A 16198-nucleotide genomic window follows, 5' to 3' on the forward strand; every position below is an offset into this window, starting at 1 on the left:
TCAAAGATCAGGGAAGACCCAACTATTTTAATAGAATATTGGATACACACAAAAAATTCTAGGTTCAACAAAAGAATTCTGAGAGTTCTAATGCAATGGAATTTGACTTGTACTGATCACCCACGTAGTTGTCAGCCCATTGCCATTGCCTTCTTTGTTTCTGATAGGAAGTCTTGGGAGCAGTTTTTTTTTTTTTTTTTTTTTTTTAATAGGGGTCTCCAACTCCTGGCCTCAAGTGATCCTCCTGTCTCAGCATCCCAAAGTGCTGGGATGACAGGCATGAGCCACCACTCCTGGTCATCTCGAAAACTTTTGGTGACTGGATTTAGGAGAAGTTATGACCATATGTCACATACCCAAGTAACAACACAACTGGTTGTGAGGTTTGAGCACGGAGGGTAGCAGGGCATATTTAGGGTATGAGGGGGATTGTGAAGGGGATCCCTGTCCTGTGGAGGAGTGATTGAATGCCTGACCCTTTAGTTATGGAAAGAGGCAGGTGTGAGTCTCTGGGATCTTTCCTGCCCTTTGCTCTGGTTTCTCTTTTTGAAAGAGAAACACAGAGTGCCATCCTAAAGCGTCCAGAAGTGTCACCCATGAAATGCTATGGGAAAATCCTATGTCTCCACCACAGTGGCCAGATTGTGCCCATGTCTCCCGTTTCTCCCCTAACAAAACCCCCAAACACTGGAGCCAAGAGGAGAGCTAAATGCCTGTATCCAGTATTGTCCTTAGACCTGGGCAATGGGGCCCCTGTGCCAAGCCACAGCCCTGAGATGGTCTTTTGTTTAAAGTGCTGCCCTGAAAGATGGTTTCCCTCTGGGCTCCGGGACTGTCTGGGCTCCTTTGGGCAGGTTACTCTGAGACCAGACAGCAACTTTCCTAGGTCTTTGAAGATCTCCAGTCCCATTTGCCCCCTTTGGGGTGCTTTGTAACCCTCTAGCTTGTGCATGGGGAGGTGGTCATCCAGATGTCCTAGGAGTTCAGTATTTGAATTATGGGGTTGTTCAAGGGCCCTTTGGCAGCTCCAGTTCCAGGATGGTGGCCTTGTTGGCGGACTATTCCTACTGGCAGGTATGATGTTTCTTTTGTAAGATTGGGCTACCAGAACTGTGCTCAGGTTGTTTATATTCACCTCCCACTCCTAGAGGTGGCTCCAAGATCAAGATCCACAGATCAAAGAGCATTGGGGCCTTGAATCACCTCCTGGGCTGGGAAGGGAGGGGAAGACAGAGGAGCTTGAGGAGAGAGTGGAGGGAAGCCAGTTTCCTCTGTTCTTCTTTTCACTGTATCCATGATTGAAGGCTGGCTTTTCTGAGTCTCTGACACCAGAGTTTGCCTCAGGCTTGTGGGAGGTGAGACATCATCAGGTACTTTCCAAGTGGAGGAAAAAAATGAATGCCTGAGAGTGGATGTACCCACTGGGCAGGGATGTGGCTTCTTAACTTTCCTCAGAGAACTCAACCAAAGTGTGTTTCAGGACCACCCTGAGTTGTCCTGTTTTTTGTTGTTGCTGTTGATGATGGTGGGTGAGGTTTCTAGAGATGGGACTTCTATACGCTCTATTTCACCCTGTAAACCATAAGCATGCTTCAGAACAGGCTGCTGGGTCACCTCCCCAGACACCTCCTGAGTGTGGTCTTGAGGTTCTCCCCACACCATTCACCTTTGAACTTTGCTGCACTCATCACAATATTTAATTAATCTAGAAAACATATTTATGGTTTACAATTTATGTTCTTCACTAGATTATGAACTCTTCAAGGACAGGGACTGTCTGTCTCATTCCCAGTTGACTAGAACAGTGTTTGGCACAAGGCATATGCTTGGTAAATATTCTCAAACAATTAAATAAATTATTTCATCACAGCACTTTTATTTGTTGGGGTGTTTGCCCATGTGCAGTCTCTATGCTATATCTTTAAAATTCTTAGGTCCTGGTTATGTTGGAGGAAACCTCTCCTATGATGCTAATGTTTCCTTCCCTGAAAGGGTCTCCTGAGCTGGCATTGGCTTTCCAGTTAGCCCAGTTCCACTAATACCCACTGAGTGTGGAGCTTTGGTGTGTAGGCTTTGGAGTCAGAAAGACCTGGGTTTGAATCCTGGCCCAGCCATTTGCTAGCTGTGACTTCAAGAAAGTTATTAACCTTCCCAAACCTTAGTTTCCTCATCTGTAAAACAAGGACAGTAGCTTCTACTTCATAGGGTATTCTGGTTGCACAGAGTAAAAGTGATACTATATGTAAAACAGCATACTGTCTGACATACTGTAAATGCTACAATTGTTAATATTATTTCCTCAGGGCCTGCTGAGCACCTGGTTCTATAATAACCACTACACAAAGAAGAACAAGATAATCCCCTGATCTAGATAAGAAATGGCTTAAGCACCAGACCTGGGTGTGAGGGTGAGGCAGCCTGGCCTTCAGACCTCAAATCTTGGAGCAAAGTCTCTTGGTAAGAGCAAGAGTCTAAAAACTGGGGATCCAGGCTACAGGCAGTGGAGGCTGGAGCAGCCCCTGAGCTGCAGATTCTTTTAATAAATTCTTGAGACAGACATAGTAGGAGGGCAGTGTGGAGACCTGGTCAGATGCTATTCTCAAGGAGTTCAGGATCTTTTAAAGGAGACTAACATGTAAGCAAACAATAACATAAACAGGGATAGGCGTGTGGGCAGAGTAAAGAGGAAACACAGAGAAGAGAATGACTAATTGCCAGGGGCTGGGTGGAGGGTGTGGTAGGTGTGGAGGAACCAAGGAAAGCTTCAGAGAGGAAAAGCCCAGGATGATTTGGGAGGATGAGAAGGAATTTAGTGGGGGTGGAGACTGGGGGACAGGTGAGGTTGGGGGTGGAGGGTTGGGACATAAAATGAAGAAATGAAACAGAATGGTATGTTTGGGTGTCTTTAAGGTTCTGTAATGATTAGGGTTTTATCTGGACTGTCTGGATGGATGGGCTAAGCTGGAGGGGCATTTTGGAATCCTCCTCCAGTGGACCAGTCCTTCAACAGCCCTGGCCCATATTTCTTTGCAAAGCATGGGTCCCACTCTGCAGCATGAAGCAGGCGACCATGGTCTCTGGGCCCGCCACCACTCCCCATTCTCCTCGTCTGGATGGGCTCTGTAGGGATGCTGGCTTTGGAGTCTTCCAGACCTCCACTATTTGCCAGTTGTGGGGCATTGAGAAAATAATCTGAATTTTCTAAATCTCAGCTTCCTCATTTGTAAAACAGGGGTAAAACTTGTGCACACTCTGAAAGGGCTGTTGTAATAAGGAAATTAAATAATTCATATAAAAGATCTAGTACAGAGACTGCTACATAACATAGAGCCAGTGTACATTTGCAAGCATCCCTTATTCATTTGTTCATTCAGTCATTCATTTGCACATGCCTTAGTTCGCCATTTCTCCAGTGCCTATGATGTGTCAGACCTTGGGGACACAGGGGTGAACAAGACCCAGCCCCCATCCATGAGAAGCCTGTGTTGAGTGTGTAGGGGAGAGCAGATGAAGAGGTGGTCACTGTACTGTGTGACAGGCTATGGCAGAGGCATGCACAACACTGGTGGGAGCTCAGAGGAAGGGCACAACCATGATGATGACTAAATGTTGAGGAGTGACCCCAGTCTCCAGAAGTCAAATCAGGACCAGCTCTAAAAGTCAAGTCAAGACCATTAGTCCTTACCCTAAAGGCCATAGAAAACTATTGAAAACTCTCAAGCAGTGGAGAGACCTGGTCCTGTCTGCAATCGGTAAGGTCATTCTAGCACCAGTCAGAGCAGTAGAGAAGTCACAGGGCTCCAGGTGGGGAATAACAAGGTACTGTCAAGGGACTAGGGGCCCCAGTGAGGTTTGAGAGCCATGATTTACTGTAGCAGGGCAGGGAGAGTGCTGGGCTGATGGAAGCTTGCAGTCACAGTTTGGGATATCAGAAGTCTTTTAAGGAGAATTCAATGTATCTTTCAAAAAAGGAAAAAGTTAAAGAATGGGAGAATCAATTTTGTCTCTCCCATTTTACTTATTTTTAAAAATGACACTTCAACTATGGCTAGGTAGAATATTATTCATCTGAATTGACTTCTCCCAGATCTAGCTAAGACAATTTTTTATTTAAATAGCCTGTATATAAAAAAATTGGGGAAATAACACCCTATCCATTAAATGGTGCTGGGAAAACTGGTAAGCCACATGTAGAAGAATGAAACTGGATCGTCATCTCTCACCTTATATAAAAATCAACTCAAGATGGATCAAAGACTTAAATCTAAGACCTGGAACCATAAAAATTCTAGAAGATTACATTGGAAAAACTCTTCTAGACATTGGCTTAGGCAAAGAATTCATGAATAAGACCCCAAAAGCAAAAGCAACAAAAACAAAAGTAAACAAATGGGACCTAATGAAACTAAAAAACTTCTGCACAAAAAGTAAATAATCAGCAGAATAAACAGACAACCCACAGAATGGGAGAAAATATTTTTAATCTATGCATCTGACAAAGTACTAATGTCTAGAATCTACAAGAAACTCAAACAAATCAGCAAGGTAAAATCAAATAATCCTATCAAAAAGAGGGCAAAGAACATGAATAGATAATTCTGAAAAGAAGATATACAGACAGCCAACAAACATATGAAAAAGTGCTCTATCTCATGAAAAAGTGCTCTATCTCACTAATTACCAGGGAAATGCAAATTAAAACCACAATGAGATACCACCTTACTCCTGCAAGAATGGCCATAATTAAAAAGTTAATAAAAAAAGATGCTGGTGTGAATGTGGTAAAAGAACATTTATACACTGCTGATAGGAATGTAAATTAGTACAACCTCTATGGAAAACAGAAAGGAAATTCCTTAAAGAACTAAAAGCAGAGCTACCATTTGATCCAGCAGTCTCACTACTGGGTATCTACCCAGAGGAAAAGAAATCATTATGTGAAAAAGACACAGGCATATGCATATTTAGAGCAGTGCAATTCACAATTGCAAAGATATGGAACCAACCTAAGTGTGCATCAACTGAGTGGATAAAGAAAGTGTGGTGTATATACACTGTGGAATACTACTCAGCCATAAAAAGGAATGAAACAATGTGTTTTGCAGCAACTTGGATGGCTCTGGAGGCCATTATTCTAAGTGAAGTAACTCAGGAATGGAAAACCAAATACAGTGTGTTCTCACTTATAAGTGGGAGCTAGGCTATGAGGATGCAAAAACATAAGAATGATATAATGGACTTAGAGAATTGGGGCCAGAAGGTTGGGAGGAAGGTGAGGAATAAAAGACTACATATTCAGTACAGTGTGCACTGCTCGGGTGATGGGTGCAGTAAAATCTCAGAAATCACCACTAAAAACATATCCTTGTAACCAAAAAACACCTGTACACCCAAAACTGTTGAAATAAAAATAGAAGTTAATTAAAAAATATAGCCCTTACAGGCCCACCTTGTCCTATCAACATTAACAGGAGTTTGGAAGAAGTTGATTCACACCCTCATGGATGACTTTGAGAGGTTCAAGACTTCAATGGAGGAAGTAACTGTAGATGTGGTGGAAATAGCAAGTGAACTTCATGTCATTGCGCTTCATAGATACTGTGCCTTTTGCAAATTGAAGGTTTGAGGCAACCCTGTGTCAAGCGTGAGCTGGACAGAAGTTTGCAGTCAGAGTTGGGGATCTCTCAAAATGTATTTCTCAGTCTATTTGTGCCATATTTCCAACAGCGTGTGCTTACTTCATATCTCTGTGTCACATTTTGGTAATTCTCAGAATATTTTAAACTTTTCATTACTATTATATTTGTTATGGTGATCTGTGATCAGTAATCTTCGATGTTACCACTGTAATTGTTTGGGGGCACCACAAGCCATGCTCATATACAACAGCAAACTTAATTGATAAATGCGTATGTGATGACTGCTCCACTATTGGGAACAGGCCCCCAAATCTGGCCATAAACTGGCCCCAAAACTGGCCATAAACAAAATCTTTGCAGCACTGTGACATGTTCGTGATGGCCATGATTCCCATGCTGGAAGGTTGTGGGTTTACCGGAATGAGGGCGAGGAACACCTGGCCCACCCAGGGCAGAAAACCACTTAAAGGCATTCTTAAACCACAAACAATAGCATGAGTGATCTGTGCCTTAAGGACATGCTCCTGCTGCAGATAACTAGCCAGACCCATCCCTTTACTTACGCCCATCCCTCTATTTCCCATAAGGAATACTTTTAGTTAACCTATAATCTATAGAAACAATGCTTATCACTGGCTTGCTGTCAATAAATATGTGAGTAAAGCTCTGTTCAAGGCTCTCAGCTCTGAAAGTTATGAGACCCCTGATTTCCCACTCCACACTCTATATTTCTGTGTGTGTGTCTTTAATTCCTCTAGCACCACTGAGTTAGCGTCTCCACGACTGAGCTGGTCTCGGCACTCCACTGACTGCCATTCTCCCATCACTCCTCTCCTCAGGTGTCTCTATTCCCTGAGACACAACAATGTCAAAATTAGGCCAATTTAATAACTCTACAAAGGCCTCTATGTGTTCAAGTGAAAGAGTCACACATCTCTTACTTTAAATCAAAAGCTAGAAATGATTAAACATAGTGAGAAAGTCATGGTGAAAGTTGAGACTGGCTGAAAGCTAGGCCTCTTGTGCCCAACAGTTAGCAAAGTTGCAAATGCAAGAAATGTTCTTGAAGGAAATTAAAAGTGCTACTTCAGTGAACACATGGATGCTAAGAAAGTGAAATAGCCTTATTGATGATATGGAGAAAGTTTTAGCGATCTGGGTAGAAGACCAAATCAGCCACAACATTCCTTTAAGCCAAAGCCCAATTCAGAGTGAGGCCCTAACTCTTTTCAATTCTTTGAAGGCTGAGAGAGATGAAGAAGTAGTAGAAGAAAAGTCTGAAGCTAGCAGAGGTTGATTCATGAGGGTTAAGGAAAGAAGCCATCTCCATAACACAGAAGTGAAGATGAGGCAGTGCGTGCTGATGGAGAAGCTGCAAGTTTTCTGGAAGGTCTAGCTAAGATAACTGATGAAGGTGACTGCACTAAACAATACTTTTTTTTTCTTTCTTTTCTTTTCTTTTTTTTTTCTTTGAGACAGGGTCTCACTCTGCCTCCCAGGCTGGGTACAGTGGCAGGATCTCAGGTTACTGCAATCTCAGCCTCCTGGGTTCAAGTGATTCTCCCAGCTCAGCCTCTAGAGTAGCTGAGATTATAGGCATGTGCCACCACGCTTGGCAAATTTTTGTAATTTTTGGTAAAGATGGGTTTCACCATGTTGGCCAGGCTGGTCTCAAACTCCTGACTTCAAGTGATCTGCCCACCTTGGCTTCCCAAAGTGCTGGGATTACAGGCATGAGCCACCACATTAGGCCAATAAATTTTCAATGTAGACCAAACATCCTTATAGTAGAAGAGGAGAAGTCGATGCCTGGCTTTAAAGCTTCAAAGGATAGGCTCACTCTTGTTTTTGTTTGTTTTGACAAGATGAGTTCTTGCCATCTTGCCCAGGCTGGTCTCAAACTCCTGCACTCAAGTGATCCTCCCACCTCAGCCTCCCAAGGTGCTGGGATTACAGGCATGAGCCATTGTGCCTGGCCCAAGGATAGGCTAACTATCCTAGCAGGTGCTAATGCAGCTGGTGACTTTAGGCTGAAGCCAGTGCTTATTTACCATTCCAAATATCTCAGGACCCTTAAGAATTATGCACAATCTACTCTGTCTATACTCCCTAGATGGAATAATAATGTCCGGACAACAGTGCATCTGTTTGCAGCATGGTTTACTGAATATTTTAAGCCCAGGGCTGAGACTTACTGCTAAGAAAAAAAAAATTCTTTCAAAATATTACTGCTCATTAACAACGCACCTAGTGACCCAAGAGCTCTGATGGAAATGTATAATGAAATGAATGTTGTTTTCATGTCTGCTAACACAACATCCATTCTGTATCTTATAGATCAAGGAGTAATTTTGAATTTCAATCTTATTACTTAAGAAATACCTTTCTTAAGGCTATAGGTGCCATAGATAGTGATTCCTCTGATGAATCTGGGCAAAGTAAATTGAAAACCTTCTGGAAAGAATTCACCATTCTAAATGCTGTTAAGAATATTTGTGATTCATGAGAGAAGGTCAAAATATCAACATTAACAGAAGTTTGGAAGAAGTTGATTCAAACCCTCATGGATGACTTTGAGAGGTTCAAGACTTCCACGGAGGAAGTAACTGCAGATGTGGTGGAAATAGCAAGTGAACTACAATTAGAAGTGGAGCCTGAAGATGTGACTGAATTGTTGCAATCTCATAATAAAATTTACATGAATAAGGTGTTGCTTCTTATGGATGAACAAAGCAAATGGTTTCTTGAAATGGAATTTACTCGTGAAGATGCTGTGAATATTGTAGAAATGACAACAAAGGATTCAGCATATTACATAAACTTAGTTGATAAAGCAGGAGCAGGGTTGGGAAAATTTATTCCAATTTTGAAAGAAGTTATTTTATTGGTAAAATACTATTAAACAGCATCATGGGTTATAGAGTAATCTTTCATGAAAGGAAACCAATTGATGTGTCAAAATATTGTTCGTATTTTAAGAAATTGCCACAGCCACCTCAACCCTCAGTGACCACCATCCTGATTAGTCAGCAGCCATCCACATTGAGGCAAGACCCTCCACAGCAAAAAGATTGACTCACTGAAGACTCAGATGATTGTTAGCATTTTTAAACAATAAGGTATTTTTAAATTAAGGTGTGTACATTTTTTAGACATAATGCAATTGCACACACACTTACTAGACTGTAATATTGTGTAAACAACTTTTTTTTTTCTTTTTTAGATAGGGTCTCCCTCTGTCAGTCAGGCTGGAGTGCAGTGGCGTGATCTTGACATACTACGGCCTCAACCTCCTGGGCTCAAATGATCCCCCCACCTCAGCCTCCTGAGTAGCTGGGATTATAGGTGCACCCCACCATGCTTGGCTAATTTTTTTGTGTTTTTTATGGTGACAAGGTTTTGCCATGTTGCCCAGGCTGGTCTCAAACTTCTGGCCTCAAGTGATCCTCCCACCTTGGCCTCCCAAAGTGCTGGGATTACAGGTGTGAGCCACTGCATATGGCCTAAGCATAAGTTTTATACGCACTGGAAAACCAAAAAACCCATGTGATTCGCTTTATTTTGATATTCACTTTATCATGGTGGTCTGGAGCCACACCTGCAATATCTTCAAGGTATGCCTGTACTATAATTTCAATTAAATATGATTTAACCCAGGATTATCTTTCTCTGCTATTGATGCATGATGTCAAATTTACCTTATCTGAAACCTGGTGAATGTTTTGAGGAATGGAGTGAATATTTAGAACTGGCCATCTCACATAATAAATGCTTGATAAATGGGTTTCTTGACTTTAAAAAAAAGTGTCTGACTAGTGTTCAATGGAATTGGAAGTATTTGCTAACATTATTACTTACACAGGTTACTTAATCAAATTTTAGACACTGTCAAACATATCTTGTATGTAACTGTGGGTTTTCAAAAATGAGTGTTGATATTATAATTCACAGGTTTCTTAATAAAATTTAGACACTGTCAAACACATTGGGCGTGGAACTGTGGATTTTCCGAAATGAGTGTTACAGGAACACTGCATTGTCTCATACCAGTTTATTTTCTTTAGCTCCTATGGCATTCAAATGCTCTTTGAGTAACACCTTTATTGTCCTAGGATAAGGAAGAACTTAAGAGAGCTTTCCAGAACCCTATTACATTGTTTTTAATAAATTCTTTCCCACTTTTGGCCCTCTGTAAGCAAGTTCTCTGCTACAAACAAATTAAATGCATTGACTTCATCTGCTATAGTGACTCAGATTTCTTGACTGATCTATTCTGCAGATCTAGTTTTCAAATCAGAAGTTAGGTAATGCCTTCTCCTGGGTTTTAATTATATGCATTCAGTATCTTGGGTAGGAAAGTTAACTCTTTTGTCTTTTTGAGCTGTATCACTTATACCTTTTTTTTTCTCCTGTCCAAAATGGGGGCAATATGTCCTAATAACATTTTTGATAGGCCCAAAATAGCCAGCTTCTCTGGGATCTAAGCAACAAGATATTTGGTTTGGGACATTTCCAAATTCCCCAACCTTTTTTTTTTTTTGTGAAACAGAGTCTCGCTCTATCATCCAGGCTAGAGTGCAGTTGTGTGATCTTGGCTCACTGCAACCTTCACCTCCAGGGTTCAAGAGATTCTCCTGCCCCAGCCTTCCTAGTAGCTGTGACTACAGACATGCACCAACATGCCCAGGTAATTTTTGTATTTTTAGTAGAGACAGGGTTTCACCATGTTCAGCAGGCTGGTCTCGAACTCCTGACCTCAGGTGATCCACCCGCCTCAGCCTCCCACAGTGCTGGGATTACAGGCATTAGCCACTGAGCCTGGCCAGGTTCCCCACACTTTGAACTCGCTACTTCTTCTGGGGCCAACCTCAGGCCTACCACATAAGTCCTCCTTTATAGTGTCCGTTGAAGTGCCAGACTCATACAAAGCTCCCAAACTCATGTTGAAGAGGAGATTTAAGCTAAATGGAAATGTGCTATGGCAATTATTCTACCAGTGTCCTTGATACAACAAACAAATCAGTAAATCAAAGTTGTTAAGAGCCTGGCTATGAAACAGGATACTCAGTATGTATTTTATTATTTATTTATTTATTTATTTTGAGAAGGAATCTCGCTCTTGTCACCCAGCCTGGAGTGCAGTGGCACAATCTTGGCTCACTGCAACCTCTACCTCCCAGGTTCAAGCGATTCTTCTGCCTCAGCCTCCCAAGTAACTGGGATTACAGGTGCCTGCCACTACGCCCAGCTAATTTTTGTGTTTTTAGTAGAGACAGGGTTTCACCATGTTGGCCAGGCTGGTCTCGAACTCGTGACCACAGGTGATCTGACTGCCTTGGCCTCCCAAAGTGCTGGGATTACAGGCCTGAGCCACCGTGCCTGGCCTTTAATTAAGATGAATGTTAATTAAGATGAATGTTAATACAAACTGTGCTATGGGACATTTATAGGGTAGCTACCATTTAAAGAAAAAGAATTCTCTTACTTGAGACTGGTGGAAGGCATGGCAGATAGGACTTTGGCAAAGAATAGTGGAAAGAAAGTCAAAGCCTGCGGGAAAATGCAAGTCTGTGGATACACAGGTTGATACAGTCTCTCTTAGAGGGCATGAATGGGCAGGCAGGACTTTAACACTTACTTAGTACCTACCCTATGCTAGGGGCTGGGATAGGCATTTTGCAGATATCATCTTTTAAAAAGTTCCGTAAGAATCCCTCAATCCTTCTTCTACAGTCTCCAGCTCAATGATGTTAAGTGATTCCTCCATGCCACTAAATTAGAAAATGGTGGGAACTCACATTCAAACCCAGGTCTGACCAACTTCAAAGGCCAGGAGGCTGTTTCTTTCATTCCATGGCTGCTCCCTCAAGAGTAACTCTGCATGGGGATAAGGGTAACTCTCTTCCAAGGTTGATCAAGGTCTCTTTCAATACCGAGATTCTGGTATGCAGATTAGAAGACACAGAAGAATGGCCCAGCCTTTTCCACCCAAAGACCTGTTACTGAATTTTGTCTCCATGTGTCTGAAGGGTACTCCCCCATCATCATTTTCATTCATCCTAAGAAAGGTGGCTCCCTGTGTGGAGGTGGTGGCCGCGAACATTTTGGCTGAACTGAGCAGTCAACCTCATTTTTGCTGGAGGGATTTGAGAGAATATGGGGGAGATGGTACACGAGCCAGTGGAGGATTAGTGGGGTTTTATGTTGTTGTGATGAACTTTATGATGTTAGTTTGTAGTTTCATGTAGCCTCATAAAACAAGCTGGATGGTGATTATGTCACTTCCTCTGCCCTCCCAACACAGAAGAGGCCTTCTTTAGTGCCTGGAGTATTTCCTCATACTCCACTCAGACCAGCTCACTTTTCAGATTTTAATGTGTTCCTGTAAGAGGTGTGGAGAAGAAAAGAAGAAGAAGGGGTGGGGGAAAGCCATCAGCCCAAGTTGTCACACTGTCATCCTGGCTGACAGATGACTGATGTCAGAGCATGGTACTGAAGCACATAGTAACAGGCCTGTTGGCTTGGGCAGTACATAAATAAGCCAGTCACACATTTCTTGGATGGCTGGCAAAAGTTTCGTTGTCAAAGCAACAACCCCATCGAGCTTGCTTTGCTTACGCAAGCCTCAGCCTTTGCCTCTTCCCCAAACCCAAGCTACCTGAGGAGGAGGAGCTGAGTGAGGGGGAGGGACCAATAGATTTGTCCCCTGTGCAGGCTGCCTGCCTGCTTGAGTTACATCCACAAATGCCTCGGAAGCAGCCAGCTGGCTGCATCTTTCTCCTCACATTCCTGGGTCTGTCTGGGCTGGTTGGCACAGTTACCAGAACCTACTACATTGGGATTGTGGAAGAATACTGGAACTATGTACCCCAAGGGAAGAATGTTATTACTGGGAAAAGTTTCACAGAAGACAAGTGAGTGAACTTAGGGTCCTCATTGACTCCCAGGTTTGGCTTCTTTTTGACTTTGCGTGGGGAAGGTTGTATTTCTTGGGTACTTACAATGAGGGTGAGTTGATCTAGACCAAGAGAAGGTATTTTGTTTTTTGCTTGAAGAGCACTAGTATGGATGGGTGTGTAATCTGGAAGAGATATTCATAGCTCCATGTATTTGTTGAGCCACCTATTAACAGCCTTGCCTGTGAAGAGACATATACACAACCAGGTGTTTGACAATTTTCACCAGGCACTACTAGTAACTTCTGGGGGATTCTGTTCATTTGTTTGTTTTTAAATGACAACACTTGGGATGAAGATTTGAGAAATTTCAAGAATTCCTTATTGTTAAAACACAGCGTTTTCTTAGTTTGTATTTTTGGAATGAAACATCATAATGGGAGATAAGTATGCTAAGTCACGTTTTTCAACGTTTAAAAGAGGGGAAGTCACAGGAGATTTGCCTATTTTCAGAGTTTCCTTGAGTCTACTTAGAAATAGCTCTTTCACTGGTAAAAAGTTTATTCCAGCTCCAAGTCATTCACGCTGAGGGCAATATCTTATCCCAGAACCCATAGCATAGCTAGGTGAGATGGCGCCACGGTGTTCTATGTTCCTGATTTTAATTTGGGGCAGAAAATAACCCTTGCTCCCTGCCCCCTCCAGGGCCTAGTATCTTAACTATCTAATTTGTTTCATGGATCTCCCTCTGAAGTCACCTCCTGACTCCAGAAGATGTCATGCTATTTTCAACTTTGTGGTTATTAGAACATCTTTTCAGATGTTTTGGCAACCTCTGTTGGATATTTGAATGCTTGCTTCTTTTCTGACAGGCAGAACCAGTTGCATTCCGCATCCATGTTCCATTTCCTAAAGATGAGTTTAGTTGATAAAATTCAGGAACAGCACAGGGCCTACCAACAAGTCTTTACGAGCCAGGGCCCCTTGTCTTTGAGGAAAGACCAAAGATCCAGTTGGCTTGGAAATACAGCTTCCAAGTTTTCTAACAAAACAAAGGTGGTATAGTCATGTTTTGTTTACCAAAGATGAAGCCTGTGCCAGACAAGCTGCCAAGGCAGACTTTTCCTTAAGCTTTGTACCTGGAAATATAATGTCTGTAGGGCTATTTCCAAAGGAAACTCTTGATTGCTTTCAATCGCACATCTGCTGGCCATTGGTGGTAGTGTCTTTACTGTGATGAATAGCTATGGGATTGAAAGGGTACCCAAAATGCCAGGAGCCTTCTCTACAAATAGAGCTCTGCTATTCTCAGAGAGGGCTCAGTAGGAAACGGTCAATGTGAGCAGCTACTGGGGATAAGAATGTTGAAAATGTGTACACTGAGTGTAATGAATATAGCGTTTAAGCTAAATGTGATACTTGATTGCCTTTCCATAAGATTAACACCCACAGAAATTCTGTCTTCTTCCTAAAATGCCCACATCACTATAGCTGTGTATGGGCATTTATTCTGACCCAAAAATTCTATGAGGGATTTTTCAATTCATTACTGCTTGCAGATATTATTATTCTCATTTTATGAACCAGGAACCAAGGCTCTGAGGTTAAATACTTGCCGGAGTTTATAAGTAAATAGTAGCACCAAACTCACATTGCTTTGGTTCCACAGCCCATATTTTTTTCACCACACAATCTGTTTCTTGGTAAAGGTGATCCTTCCCCAGTGAATTAAAGCAACTTTGAGGGAAGCCAGGGATCACAGTAATAAGAACTTTCTAGAAAGTCCTAATTTTTGCCAAAGGCATGTTTAGTCTCTTTTGTCACTCTTCCTAGAAGCATGTTGAAAGGGATCACTGATGGTCAGTGACCAAACAAGTTATCTGGGTTAATTCAAAACCCCAAAGAATCATAAATACTCAAATACTGCAATGCTGTTTTCACAAAGTGGGGTGCTGGAAGAAGTTGGGGTCTCTGTTGATCATTTCAACCAGAAGATGGTGTTTTGATGAAAGTATAATAAAACATATAAAAATTGTTATGGTGAAAAATAAAATAGGCATGATGAAAACAGTTGGTTTGGCATCAGATTTGAGTGAGATGGTTTCAAAATGCATGGTCCCATATGATAGTGCATTTGTTCTTAGAAGCAGCTGGCATGCTAAGGTGTCATACCTAGAACGCCAAGGTCCCCAAACATTTCTTTCTGGTATGCAAAGGGACAGAGTTTGTGTCAGACTGACTGCTACCTCTTGGAAGGGAAATCTAGGTGAGTATGCAGTGGATATTGGCTTTTATCAGTGGTCCCATCAGGATGCTGGTTTTTATCAGTGATCCCATCAGTGCTAGTGGTTGTGGTAGGTGGCTCAGACAAGTTCTTAAAAAGGTAGGGCTGTCGTAGGTGGCTGACATTGCTTGTGGACCACAAGATACACATCCTAGGTGTATGTGAAGATGCTGTGACTGGGACATAAGTGGAGTTCAGTGTGTGTACTCTGTGTTGTGCCATTTCCCCAGGAGCAGGAAGGAGCCATCGTGGATGATGTAATCATGCCCCTCACTCAGCCTCCTGGAGGGTGAATAGGCTGCCTTTCTGAGGACAGTCTGTTGTTTTGGATATTCACACTTGGACAAATGTCTGATATTTAAAGGATCAGGAGAGCCAGGTGCTCAGAATTCCACCATGAGTGGAAAGAACCTGAAACAGAAATCCAGAGACCTAACTTCTAGTGCTCGCTCTGCCCAACTTGCTGTGTAATCTTGAACATGTCATATAATCTCTCTGAATATAATTTTCCTTAATTTGTGTAAGAAGGGAGTTGAAATGTAATCCCTAGAGTCACTTGAGAAGTGTAATGCCAAAGCATTAGAAATAATTTTGAAACTGAATGAAAAATATCTTACCTGACTTGCCAGTTCTAGAAAGATTTTTGCGATGGTGAAAGAAAGGAGAGAGATGATTTGCAAATGTTCAGTCCTAGAAATTAGAGTTGGAGAAGTCCTAGGACTGATCGTGGACACGTGACAACTTTTGAAGTAGTCTGTATTTTTCTTTCTCCATTTTTTCCCCTGTCTTTTAAGAATTATCTCCAATTCCTCACTTCATACGTGAAGCTTTCCTCATGACCCTAGCTTGTACTGATCTGTTTCCTTTCTAACCACTCATGGAGCTTGGGGTCTTTATCATGAACTTGGACACTGCATTTTCTTCCCTCTGCATTGCCCTCTAATTGCTTGATGTACATTAGTCATGTCTGCAACTGCAGTAAAACACCATGATGATAGATAAGAAGTTTTGGCATATATTTAATAATCCCCTTTCCCTACGGGGAACTTTGTCATTGACAATATCCCATGGAGGATCCAGTACAGGGCAGGCATTCAAAATCGTTGAAGTAAAAGCTAATCACCCTATCAATTGAATTGTTCTGGTTGTTTTATCTTTGAATAAGGGGAATGGGCAAAAATCTGGTGAACAAGATGGTGGGTGCCAAAGTTTCAGTAATGTGAAAACATTTGGAAACCAAAGTTAGGCACATCCTTATGCACAAGGATGAGATCAGAAATGAATTGAAATCATTTTGCTGAGACTCTATAGCCCTCAGATGGTGCAATTTAACTTTTCTGCTTGGTACCTATGCTTGATTATAGGGTTCAAAAAATATA

At 42.1% G+C, this 16198-nt stretch overlaps 1 protein-coding gene across 1 annotated transcript in view; it reads left to right on the forward strand.

Moving 5' to 3' along the window:
* Positions 1–12368: 12368 nt before the first annotated feature.
* HEPHL1 (hephaestin like 1) overlaps positions 12369–16198 on the forward strand; it is a 93515-nt gene continuing 89685 nt past the window's right edge. Inside the window, exon 1 of the mRNA XM_024255657.2 lies at positions 12369–12553. Coding sequence (XP_024111425.2) covers positions 12384–12553 — 170 coding nt within the window. The 5' untranslated portion in view covers positions 12369–12383. The remainder of the gene's footprint in view (positions 12554–16198) is intronic.

The sequence above is a fragment of the Pongo abelii genome, chromosome 9 (assembly GCF_028885655.2).
Source record: "Pongo abelii isolate AG06213 chromosome 9, NHGRI_mPonAbe1-v2.0_pri, whole genome shotgun sequence".
Taxonomy (NCBI): domain Eukaryota; kingdom Metazoa; phylum Chordata; class Mammalia; order Primates; family Hominidae; genus Pongo; species Pongo abelii.